The 12,983-nt window shown below is 34.0% G+C and overlaps 1 protein-coding gene across 1 annotated transcript; it reads right to left on the bottom strand.

Moving 5' to 3' along the window:
- Positions 1-2,303: 2,303 nt before the first annotated feature.
- Positions 2,304-12,152, bottom strand: LOC108453429 (fruit protein pKIWI502). Its single transcript, XM_017751527.2, has 5 exons — positions 11,362-12,152; positions 7,964-8,063; positions 7,781-7,876; positions 7,615-7,695; positions 2,304-2,693 (listed from the first exon to the last, which is right to left on the bottom strand). The coding sequence occupies exons 1-5, from the start codon at positions 12,018-12,020 to the stop codon at positions 2,631-2,633; spliced, it is 999 nt and encodes a 332-aa protein (XP_017607016.1). The 5' UTR covers positions 12,021-12,152; the 3' UTR covers positions 2,304-2,630.
- Positions 12,153-12,983: the final 831 nt, after the last annotated feature.

Genomic DNA, 12,983 nt, shown 5'->3' on the forward strand with positions numbered 1-12,983 from the left:
CCCTTTTATTAGCGTAGGGGAAAGGTTGGATTGTAAAGTAGAAATTTCTCATAGTTGAAAACGCGCCACAAGGCTAGCGTATTTGAGGAATAATTCAAAAGATGCTTAAAATCGGTTGAAAAATATGACAGACAGGTAGTTTTGAAGAAAAAGGTTAAAGAAATCATCCCCAACTAGGCGTGCTTTCTCAAACCTTTTCTTCTGCTGAAAGTTAAAATTTCCTACCCTAGAGAATAACTTTGTATAATTGACACACATTTTGAGGCATCAAAAACTTTTGGGAGCATTGTTTTGATGAAATTATAGACTTCAGGAATGCATTTTCAAATAATACTTTGCATTTCATCATCATTTTTTTATGAATGCGTATATTCATGAATGGATTCGAAGCACATATTCCCTCTCTCGCTGGCTTATTTTCCTATTAAAGGGACATAATTTGCATAACTTAGACATGCAGTAAATTAATATCAAACATCGAATTGTTGAGTTGCGAGAATTGTGTGTACTTCTTCTGACAACCCTTTACTTATTTTTTTTTTGGTTTTGCTAATCCAATTCGTGACCAATATTGAAATGAGTCAACAAGTGAAATCCGTTATTTACTATGACGATCAAATCTATATTACAAAGGTCAATGTGGTATTTGTATGAGCATAGCCCGTGGAATCGGCGTTCAATCATACCATTCAATTGCGTGACCTACGAACTAGAATCAGGAGGAAAGTTAGAGGATCGACTAGGGAAAGAATTTTGAGGTTGCAATATAGATATCTTGTTTTCGTTAACCTTTATAAGTATGACCCATTCAATGTGAATGGCGCGCTCCAGTTCGAGGCGATCATATCATCGCACGCCTCAAGCGGAAATGATGTAATTATACGTCGAGTTTGTCGAGGCTGATGGATCTTGCCCATCCTCGACGACTGTTGTGGCCAATGTTGGAATCAAAGTTGAAAAAGAAAGTCCTACTACACGGATGTGTGGTGGGTTCACTAGGTTGTTACAAAAGCTCCTACTACAATGTCCCTGAAACCACTTTCCATGGTTTGCAAAATGAGAACACTACAAGCATCTTGAGTTCCAATATAATAGTCCTAACATAAGTCACTTACTCTTCATAATCTCATTGATTTTGAACCTTTTTTTTTTCTACCAATAGACTATGGGCTATTTAGATTACCTTCTAATAAATAAGTTATTTTCTGCATTACAAAACATTTTTTATTATACAACATAATATTAATTAAGTCTTAAGTAATTTATAATTCAATATTTGTTTAACTATTTTTTTCATGTAAAATCATTGACCACATCCCTATAATGAATACTAAATAAACATGTGAAACTTTTACTAATTTAAATAGTTGAAAACATTACTATAATTTATAGTGAAATCACTACGCTAAGAGTAAAAAAACTAACGCATAGTGTCAATCTCATGCTAGCTAATTTGCGAAGAACAAATATACCTTACGCATTTTGGACTTTTTTTTTCATTATTAGGTTTTTTAACTTTATTTTTGACTAGTTATTTTATTAAACATTCAAGTTGGTTTTAGGCCTTTTTGAATTATTTAGGCAGTGTAAGTAATTAGTAACTTAATATGGTTAAAAAACTTCAAGTTTGGGATTATAATCAATGTTTTTTTTAAAATAAGTTGACGGTCGAATCAATCAGACTATTGGTTTATTAGTTGAATTAATTCAATTGGTTCAATTAATTCAATTAAAAATTTATTAAAATTCAAAAAAAAGATAAAACTTAAAAAATATAGTTCAACTAGTTTTTATCCAATTCAATCGATAGATACCGATTCATGAATCAATCCTCTTTTTAGTCTGATACACCAGTCAATTCTCAATCCAACTCGTTGATCTAATCTAATTCAAACAACATTATTTTAATATAGATAACCTTGAATAATTAAAACTGGATTTTGCTCTTAGTTGACTTGTATGAATCTTGTAAATTCTAATTTTTTTTTTGTTTGTTTTCATATCTATTTACCATCTATTTTTGAAATTCATAATTATCTCTCCCACAACAACATCATCTTCAGAATTTAATTTCCATTCCCTCTTTAAAAATACAATGTACCTTGCCATTACCCTAAAAAATTCTTTGATTTCCTACAATCAACAAGTTAATATTCCGTTTTAATTGATAATAATATTGATTCTTAATCTCTATTAGCAAAGTCCAATGAACCGTGTTCTTTAAAACATATTTGCCGAGTTTCTCTCCGACATTCTCTCAACACAATGAAAATTTCTATGGAAGAAAAAGCGTCGCCACTTCCTTATAAGAAAATAACTTCTGATCTATGAACAATTGAAAAAACATCATCTATTCTCCTCCCTACCAATTTCCTTATGGAGCAAGAATATTATTTTCTTGCTGTGATTTCAACAAATGAGAAGACTAACAGGAGTGAATCACCTAACTCACTCATAATTACTCAGTGTTGGCCTCAGCAAAAACATTAGCAGCTGAATGAATTAGTTCCCAAACATGAAGAGTTTATTAGCCAAGCGTGTGCTTTCATTCTTAGCTATGGTGAGAAAGAATTAATTATCAGCTTTTCCTCAATGATACAACAAATAATAAAAGTTCCGTTTTAACTCCATCAAAAGTTCTTTAGGATCTTCTCACTCGAAACTCCATCTGCTACAAGTATTGAAGTCACTTCCTGCATAAACCAATAATGTCCTGTTTAATTACTAGTGTAATAACATGAAAAAACTTATTTAGTACGTATATATTACGATAGTTGGACATAAAATAAAGAATAATTCGTTAAAAATTTTAACTTGAAACAAGAAAGATAAGTAAAAACTCCTTTAAAAATAAGATCTCTTCAAAATAAGTGAAAATTTTCACGTAGCATAAGTCTGTTACTCATGCCCTGCTTACCAACATTCACCTTATATACAAATACAATGTCCCAACTCCTCAACACAGTAAATGACCTCCTAAGCAGACTCGTAAAATGTTGCTTATGAAAAGTGGTCGGAAAACTAAGAATCAATGAAATGAATAGGCATTTCCAGTTGACTGAGTCATTGCCTGCCATAATGAAGTGAACTACAGTGGCTTTGTTCACTTTCTACATGAAGCAATGAGCTTCTTCATACAGGATCTCATTCGCCAGCCTACCCTAATCTTAGAAAAGGTCCATTTAGTCAGTTCCACGGCTCAGCCATACATTCGTCTAGCAGTTAAGATTTCATTTCAAGTGGAGACTAGAAATAACTGAAGAATGCAAAACTCAAGCCCAATAATGTTCCTTAAATAAGACTTCACATTTGGAATAATATAATAGCCCCTAAGCATAAGCATTTGGCTAAGTGGTAAGTGAATAAATTCAGTAAAATTCAAATCCTCTTTCCTAGTAATTCTTTTATTTAAAAAAAAAAAAAATATCTCTACCAGGAGGTCAAGAGAACCTATAGCATTCTGCTCAAATAGTTTAATTCCTAGTCATAAACCACTTTTTAATTCTATAATGCTATAGAAATACTAGCATTTAAAGCTTACTAGTCCTTTTAACAGAAAGAAATACACGGTCTAACTGAAAGTGATTGGAAGTCTCAACTAAGAGCCATTGCTTTCTTCCATATTGGCTAGAATGTGGTTAACACTTGGACACAAGGTCATCAGCACCATATCAATGGATGTACCCTTTTTGCTTAGGTACTGGGACATATCAATATCAATGTGTTTTAGTGTACTGTTTCAAATTTATTTGCATTTATAATTTTTTTCAAATATACTTAATAGTTTAATTTTTAGTTTTAAAATACTATATATAAATATACACACAAACATAGCTCAATTACATACGTAATGTACGTTATACACAAATACAAAATTTAAAACTATTAGTCAGGATAAATAACTTAATTTAATGATTATATTTTCTTTTTTAATGTAATTATAAAAAATTAGAATGGTTAAGTTAAAAATTTATATATTAAAAATTAGTTTAAAATATAAAAATCTTATACCAATTGGTACAAGCCGGTACACACTAATACACTAACACAGGCCAATATAGGCAAAATGGACAGAAAGACAACCACCAACACACTCTGAAATTTGACTGGAACAAAACTTAAAATTATTTCCTATTTACAAACGGAATGGTATGTACCAGCCAGCAGGGCCGGTATTGGTGCGATACCAACAACCATGCTTGAACATATTTTGTCATCTTTACTACCTATTGGCTTCAGCCTTTCTTCATGATATCAAAGAATGCAGATCATATTTCATTCTCAACCAAAAGTGCCACTTTTGGTTACGGAATCAGTTAGAATGTTGGCAATGTTCGTCAAACATACTAGGTCATTCTTTTACCCCTTTCCATCCATTCCTTATTTCTTAAGGAATCAAGAAGTCTCCATTTCTTTGATGCAAGATAAATACAATTTGCATCCTATGCTAGACAAGCCTGGCCGCTTCAAATCCAAACATTGACATCACGTGCAGACTAGAGAAATGGTATAACAATTTTGAGAAAGCTATAACATAAATACAGAAACAAAGTCAATCCAGAGTCAAGTGTAAGAGCTCAAACATTAAAATAGCAATCGCTAAATCCAAAGCAAAATGGAGAAATCAAACTCCTTCCTGCTTCCCCTTCCCCCTGAGCATATGTCAGATCTATTTCAAGTACCCTCCCACTTCTATTCACACTTTCCTTTCTGTATATTTGTATGGAGGGTGGACTACTGATAACAATTTTGAGAAAGCTATGACATAAATACAGAAAAAAAGTCAATCCAGAGTCAAGTGTAAGAGCTCAAACATTAAAATAGCAATCGCTAAATCCAAAGCAAAATGGAGAAATCAAACTCCTTCCTGCTTCCCTTCCCCTGAGCATATGTCAGATCTATTTCAAGTACCCTCCCACTTCTATTCACACTTTCCTTTCTGTATATTTGTATGGAGGGTGGACTACTGATAACAATTTTGAGAAAGCTATGACATAAATACAGAAAAAAAGTCAATCCAGAGTCAAGTGTAAGAGCTCAAACATTAAAATAGCAATCGCTAAATCCAAAGCAAAATGGAGAAATCAAACTCCTTCCTGCTTCCCCTTCCCCCTGAGCATATGTCAGATCTATTTCAAGTACCCTCCCACTTCTATTCACACTTTCCTTTCTGTATATTTGTATGGAGGGTGGACTACTGATAACAATTTTGAGAAAGCTATGACATAAATACAGAAACAAAGTCAATCCAGAGTCAAGTGTAAGAGCTCAAACATTAAAATAGCAATCGCTAAATCCAAAGCAAAATGGAGAAATCAAACTCCTTCCTGCTTCCCCTTCCCCCTGAGCATATGTCAGATCTATTTCAAGTACCCTCCCACTTCTATTCACTTTCCTTTCTGTATATTTGTATGGAGGGTGGACTACTGATAATAGGTAGCTTTGAGGATGTATGTGAAACCTCCAAGGTGGCTGCATCTGTATTGTGGTATGAGGATATCAGATTTATCTATTATTTATTTTGATCTTCCCATGTTTAGTATCTATCTGAGAGGTCTATGACATCCAGAAAGCGGAGGATTATTGGTAAGTGGGAATATTATTGGTAGTTAGCATTTTATTAGGTATATTCGTATTTGAGCATTGAGATGTTCTCCCTACTGATTCTATCTGGTTTTCTCGGTTCTTAATTTTCTCCCACAGTTGCTTCTGTTACTCCCCAATTGTTTTTGCTTATTTCAGATTTTCCTTCTATACTTTAATATTTTAATATTTTCTCCTCCTAATATCACATGTTATGCAGCGTTTAATTATCGACAAACAGGTTTCATCATGCTTTCATCATAGCAGTTCAGATTTCCAGTATTATAAAGCCAAAGATCAGTTGTTACACTAGCTCAATTTGATGTCAAGTTTCCGCACAAGTCCAAATTGTTGACAAAAATCTGTTATAGTTTGCCAGTTTGCCTTCAAATGCTCACATAACTACTCAGGCCACTACTGATTTCAGAATCACACATATTGACTTCTGCACTATATGTTCTCAACTTTCAAGCTCAAACCGTGTTTGATATGAGTGGAAGAGGAAAAGCAGAAAAGGTGGAAGGAAAATGGTGTTTTTGGTCATCCATCTTTTGCTTCATCTGTATTGAGGAAATGGAGTGAGAGAACGAAAAAGGGAGAGATTGCATCTGCCAGTTCCTTCAAAATCCAATTCCTCTGAAAGTGGTGGAAACCACTGATTCAACTAAAATCAATTTATTTTATTCACATTTATCCTCCGCTCCTTGCGTTCCCTCTTTTTTTCGAATTCTGTACAAAAATCAGGAAGGAAAAAACTTCTATCCTTCCCTTTCCTTCCTCAGCCCACATTCCTTCCCTCCATTTCTTTCTTGAAAAGCAGTGCAATGCACAAGTTCAAGAAAATCCCTTAATCATGTTTACCAGTTTGCCTTCAAATGCTCACATAACTACGCAGGCCGTTACTGATTTCAGAATCACAAATATTGAATTCTGCACTATATACGTTCTTAACTTTCAAGTTTCAACCTTAAACTGTGTTTAGTATGAGTGGAAGAGGAAAAACAGAAAGTAGGTGGAAGGAAATTGGTTTTTTTAGTAGTCCTTCTTTTGCTTCATCCGTATTGAGGAAATAGAGTGATAGAACAAAAACGGGAAAGCTTGCATCTGTGCATACCTTCAAAATCCATTTCCTCTGAAAGTGGTGGAAACCACTGATTCAACTAGAACCAATTTATTTTATTCACATTTATCCTCAGCACCTTGCTTTCCCCCTAGTTTCCAATTCTGCACAAAAATCAGAAAATCCTCTTTTCTATCTTTCCTTTTTCTTACTCAGCCCATGTTCCTTCCCTCCATTTCTTTCTTAGAAAACAGTGCAATGTACAGGTTCAAGAAAATCCCTTAAGCATGTTTAGGGAAACAGGAACAACTGATAGCGCTAGAGAGCAAGTTGTCTCAGTTGGCAGATTTAAGTGCTATAACCACTCTCAACAACATAATTAAGTTGAAGAACCAAATGAAGGCAGCAACTAGTGTTTGAGAGCTATAAAAAAACTCCTAGACGAAATATCCCAAATTTCCTTTTTGTATCCAATAACCATATGTACACTTGTAATTACAGCTTATTGTTGCTCGTCCAGGGAGCAACTAGTGCATGAAAACTACAAAAGGACTCCTAGATAAAATGTCCCCAATTTCCTTTGTGTATCAAACAACCATATGTAGGCAGTAGGCTTGCCATCACAGCTTATTGTGGCTCTTCCAATGACCAAACATCGTAGACTACATGAAAGTTTTACTCCAAAAGTGTGCTTCAACTCTAGAATCCCATCATTCAAGGTATAGATTCAAATATCTTCAATACGATTTAAAATTTATATTCTATAAGAAATTAAAAAAATTCAAAACTAAATGATTGAGACTGCAACATTAATTGGAGCACACACTAAATTTATATGCAAGGTTTGCATCAATTGCTAATGATTGAAATCATCGAAAACATTGCATATCAAAGAAATGCTAGACATGGTCATAAATATTAAACAAAGAAATCAGTGAACATTGTTCAATTTGAAAGAAATAGCAACAAACCTCAGTCATTTGTCTTTGTCCACAAAGAACTGCACCAGTGCCCTTAGGGCTATGAATTTGCTTGGCCCTAGAAAAGGCAGCCTGCAAAAGTAAAACCAGGTTCTAATAACTTGATTATCAGGGTATCAAAAAATCTTAATACATGGATGTGAATACTGCACTCTACCTGTACATAGCCACTTTCACCAGTCCAACTATCATCTGGCTGTGATAACACTGGCACGACCTTGACACCAGAAGATTCCCACTCTTTAAACCTATCCTATTATAGGAACAAATAAGAGCTTCAAAATCAAGAGCAGGATTTACTTATTCTGGAAAATTAAAGTTTAACAAGCAAGCACCAGACCTGATAAGCCATTCTCCTGAGGTTTCTAGCCCCATAATAAAGCCTCACATCTGACCTCTTATCAGCACCAAATCCTGACTCAATGAGAGATCGAATTGGACTGGAAACGAAAAAAGTAAAGAGAACAAGTAAGTTACAAAGCTGCAGGAAACATACAAAAATGGACTTCTAAATAGCATGTAACACCATAGTGTATTCCCATTTGAGCAACTCTTTACAAAGAATCATATCAGTTTACTTTTAAAAAATGGAAAAGAGAACAATTAGGACTGTCGCAGGCACCATTAAATATTTTGTTATTTTATTATTCTGTTCTGTTTATTAATAAGTGGGCATAGGGATGGATGGTTAGGATTGTAAAAGTTATCTTTAGAGTTTTAATCTAGGGCTAGGATTAAATCTTTATTTGTAACCTCAATATAAATAAGGCTCTCATTATTTTCTTTGAATTAATAGACTACAGAAACTAGAAGTTTTCAAGAGTTTCAACTTCTATCTTGCCTTTTTCAGCCTTAATCCTATTGAGTTACAGTTGTTTCTCCCTAACCCAGACCAATTTTAGCACTAGAGCCTGACCAGATCCTAGACTTTATAGTAGTTTTTCTTTTAAGCCAAGGTATGACATGTTAGAGGTCAAGGAAAATTAGATCAGGGTCAAGAAACAAAACTGGTAGCAATTTGACGTGTGATTGAAGAGTTGTTGCATGCAATTAATGCTAGGCCACAATAGGAACCGGAGGGAACCCATATGGAAAATTAAGGAAGATGACGACAACCAATTTGACATGCTATAAGGGAGTTTAGCTAATGAATTTGATTATGGTTTGGTTGAAGACTTCTCTCAGGATGCTAGACCTGTGAACAGTCCTGTATGAGGAACATTGGAGGAGCACTTTGTGTATGCTCTTGAATTAGATAGGTGTGGAATTAGATTAAAGCTGATTGTCAAGGGAAGAAGCGCATGGAAGATTACTTACAGTGGGAAGCTAGCTTGGAGTATTTTTTCGAAATGAAACCTATGGTGGACCTAGGAAGGTGTTATTTGTTGAGATTAAGTACTTCAATGGTGGAAGAGATTTGAAGAGTAACATGCACACCAAAACAAGCTTAAAATCGGCATATGGGAACACTAAAAAAAATTGCTCAAGCAGTTCTTACCAGTTGAAGAGAGTTGAAGAGTAACGCGCAAACCAATCATTAAGGCAAACGGAATTTCCACTGGAGGAGTCCTCTTCTAAATTTAACAATCTCTTTATACAAGTTGGATTAGATGAGAGTAATGAACTAATGATATCTCATTACGTAGCAAGGTTAAACCAATCTACCAGTGATGAGATGGGCGTGGTTCGGTTATTTAACCTTGAAGATACACGAGAAAATGCCTTAATGGCTGGAAAGCATGTTTTGCAAGATGGTGCAAGAAGGAAGTTGTCTAGAAAGAGTGATGGAATAGCACAAAGGACGACCAGAGGTATTCTGAATAAACAACTTTTAAAGATACTCATGAGGCTTCCTTTATGAATCATTGTGGTGGAGGAAACATGGAAAATGTTGCAAAGGGAAAAAGGGGAAGGCTTTAGTGAGATTTGAGGCTGGAAATGGTATTGGACAGAATGTTCTAAGCCTGGCACCAACTCTTAGATTCATTGTTTCAGTTATGGTGAGAAAGGACATAGTTCTCATTATTGTCTTGATTCTCTTGAACAAAGAGTGAACATAACTGAGAAGCAAGAGCAAGTTGATGATACGCTAGACCCAATTTATAATGAGTATGCAGAAGAAAGTGAAGAAATATGGTCCAGGGAAAGTCTTTGATTGTTCGTAGGAGTGTTTCCAACTATAACTAAAGGTGAAGAAAACGATTGGAAGCAGCATAGCATTTTTTGTATGAAAGTACATTGCAGTGGAAAGGTTTGTGATTTGGTTATTGATGGAGGATGTCATTCCAAAGAAGCAGTATAGAAGTTGAACTTGCTCATAGAAAAGCGTATCCATCCCTGCAAAATTTGCTAGCTCCAAAGTGGTAAGTGGATGCTTAGTTTACTGTGGGGAATAAGATGATAAAGCCTTGTGTGATATTGTTCTAATGAATGTGAGTCATATTCTTGAGGAAAAGACCTTGGTTGAAGGATCATGATATATTGAAATAGATAGATGGTTAAGGGGCTAATCTTCTTTTAAAGTAAGAATCACAATCAAGAATGACCACATTTCCCCATCATGCATGCCAATGATAAAACAATATAGTTCAATTTCCAATTCACAAGATGCATGATTTAATGGATTTGAAAACATTGCTCTGCATCTAAGATAATAAAAAGATTTTTAGATAAAGTATATGAAAAACTCATCCAAACAATACAGTAAAGTGTAATATTATTTTATTTATTTAATCTAGTTTTCAGTTTACATCTTTTATTCAATTCAGTTTTTAGTCCAAACAGTACACTATAAACATAATATTAATATTACATTATTTATTTAATTCAGTTTTTCAGTTTGGATTGGTTTAAAAATTTTATGAAACGAAAATATTATTTCAGTTTGATTTTGAAAGCAATTCAAACCAAATCAGCCAATTTGGTTTTGTTTTTTCGTTTTACACCAAATAATGCTCATCCTAATAAACATGGAAAGACTGGGGATGGTTGCATTTGTTTTATTGAACGGGAAAGGTATTACTGCAAAAAGAAAAGCATACATATAAAACAAACCCCATATGCGCGCAAAATCCAGAAATCCATGGCAATTATTCAATCCATCTTTAAATATTAACTATTAAATGCTTCAAAACACAGATGAAGTTGACAAACTAAAGAATCATGCCTTGATGACATAAAAAATTCTGATAACTGAAAGCTATAAAGATTAAAACAGCTGATTGTACACTAACAATGAGAAATCAAAAGAACAAATAATATGGGACACAAAGCCAAACAAAATATTGAGGCAAAATAGTTTCTAAATGACGTAAAATTGGTCAATTCAGATATAGTAGTTCAAAAATCAGCCACTTATTCTATCCCTGAAGCGTCAAAAGGAATTTCCATAAGACCATGTACTGAACGAAGATATCCCAGAAAAAGTGTAAATTTCTGAGATTCAGAGAGCATAAATCACAAGTTATCCCAGAAAAAGCCGACAGTCAATTATTTCACAGAGAATTCCCATACCAAAATTTTCCAATCCAAACCTTAAAAGCATCACCGGGATTCGCTCAAATATAATGCAAGAATAAGAACAAAAACTGGACTATAAAATCTTCCAACAAATTTTCACGTAATCCAGCAATTCCAATGTCAATAAATTCAAATTTTGTAAGAAATAAAGCATAATAATGGAATAAAGCTTTAACATTAAATTTAATTAATCTAAACAAAAAAAAAAAGAAACTTAACCTGATTCCTGACCCAGTAGCGAAAATCAAAACCGTTGGATAATCCTCGGGCGGATCGATCTTATCAATATTAAAGCCGTTTCCCATCGCTTGACTAAGCTCAACCACATCCCCCTTCTTTAACCCACACAAAAGCTCAGCCGTCGAACCCGCCACGCTCTTCACCAAAAACTCGAACGCTCCGCTTGAGGCCGCCAGTGACGGCGGAGAAGCTATGGCCAGGAAAGAAGGTTTCTCTACATCAAGGAGCCGCAGCTGGAGGTACTGTCCCGGTAAGGTATGTGAGGCCGCGAGGTCCGGAGAGCTTGACACGTCGATGCTGATGTGGAAGAGGGACTCGGCGGCTGTCTCGATTGATGAGATCGGTGTTGGGGTCCAGACGGTGGTATCTTGCCGAACTGCGGCAAGTGTAGAGAATCGACGGCGAGGGCGGTAATGGCAGGGGGTTAAGGAGTGGAAGGGGAGTCGGCGCAGGATAGACATGGGGAGGGGAGGAGCGCTAAGGTGCGCATGTGGGAGAGAAGGTATAATGACGGTCATGGTCTCGGTGGTGACTTGTGAAAGAGAATAAAAGAAGGTTACGGTGGCGGGGAGTAGAGAGGGAGGCGGCGCCAAAGTTGGGCAGAAGCTGATGAGGTGGCGTTTCATAAAATGAGCCATGAGCCACTTTTGAGGCTCCACGTGGCATTTCGAGGGTGTGAAGCCCTAATTCTTAGAGATAAGTGGTGGGGCCCTTTTCATTTAGGGTTTTTGGGTTTGTAAGATAGTTTCTCGTTTTTCAAAATGTGTTGTGAAAAAGTAATTATGAAAAGTGTTTTAAAAAATTAATTTAAAACTTAAGCGATTAATATTATTGTTAAAAAGTGGTTTTAAAAATTAAAATATTCACTTAGATATAATGTTTTAAAAATATATTTATTTAAATAATATTTAAATTTGTTAATATTATAATATTTTAATAAAAATATAAAAAGTAATTTATGATAATTCGTTATTAATATTTTAATATACAAAATATAAATTTTAAATATGTGTAAGAAATTAATATTAATTATTTTTAAAATTTATTTGAATATATAGAAATACAATCTTATAAATTTAAATATATAATTTTATATATTTGAAATAAATTTTAATAGAAAAATAATTACATTAATAAATTAGAGTATAAATAAGAGTTAAAGATATTATTTTGACTCCAAATGTATTTTGGAACAACAAAAGTTAGAAAAACGTGCTTTTGAAACTACTTTTGCTTTTGGATTCAAAAGTTTTTGAGCTTAAAATTTAAGGGTGAGCAAAATTTTATTCAATTAAAAAAAATAGAAAAAAATTTAAATTTTGTGTTAATCGAAACGTTATTCGAATTATTCGAGTCAACTGGAATAACTCAATTTGAGTTTCAAGTTCGAGTTGAATTGAATTTCACAATCCGAATAACTCGATTAATTTAAATAACAAATTGGTGTAAATGCCATTTTGGTCCCTATTAACTTTGAAAATAAGCAAATTGGTCTATCTCTAAAAAATTACAAAAAATTCAAAAAATTTAAAAATTTAAAATTTATATTTCTAAAAATTATAAAATTATTAAAAATTCTAACATATATATATAAAAAGTTA

The sequence above is a fragment of the Gossypium arboreum genome, chromosome 5 (genome assembly GCF_025698485.1).
Source record: "Gossypium arboreum isolate Shixiya-1 chromosome 5, ASM2569848v2, whole genome shotgun sequence".
In the NCBI taxonomy this organism is placed as follows: Eukaryota; Viridiplantae; Streptophyta; class Magnoliopsida; order Malvales; family Malvaceae; genus Gossypium; species Gossypium arboreum.

What these genes read in the sequence shown, in the direction of transcription:
- LOC108453429 (XM_017751527.2), bottom strand. Translation starts at nt 12,020, where the DNA reads ATGGCTCATTTTATGAAACGCCACCTCATCAGCTTCTGCCCAACTTTG. An exon ending in GCTACTGGGTCAGGAATCAG is followed by an intron (nt 8,064 to 11,361) that starts GTTAAGTTTCTT and finishes TTTCGTTTCCAG; the next exon opens with TCCAATTCGATCTCTCATTG. An exon ending in TCAGGAGAATGGCTTATCAG is followed by an intron (nt 7,877 to 7,963) that starts GTCTGGTGCTTG and finishes TTCCTATAATAG; the next exon opens with GATAGGTTTAAAGAGTGGGA.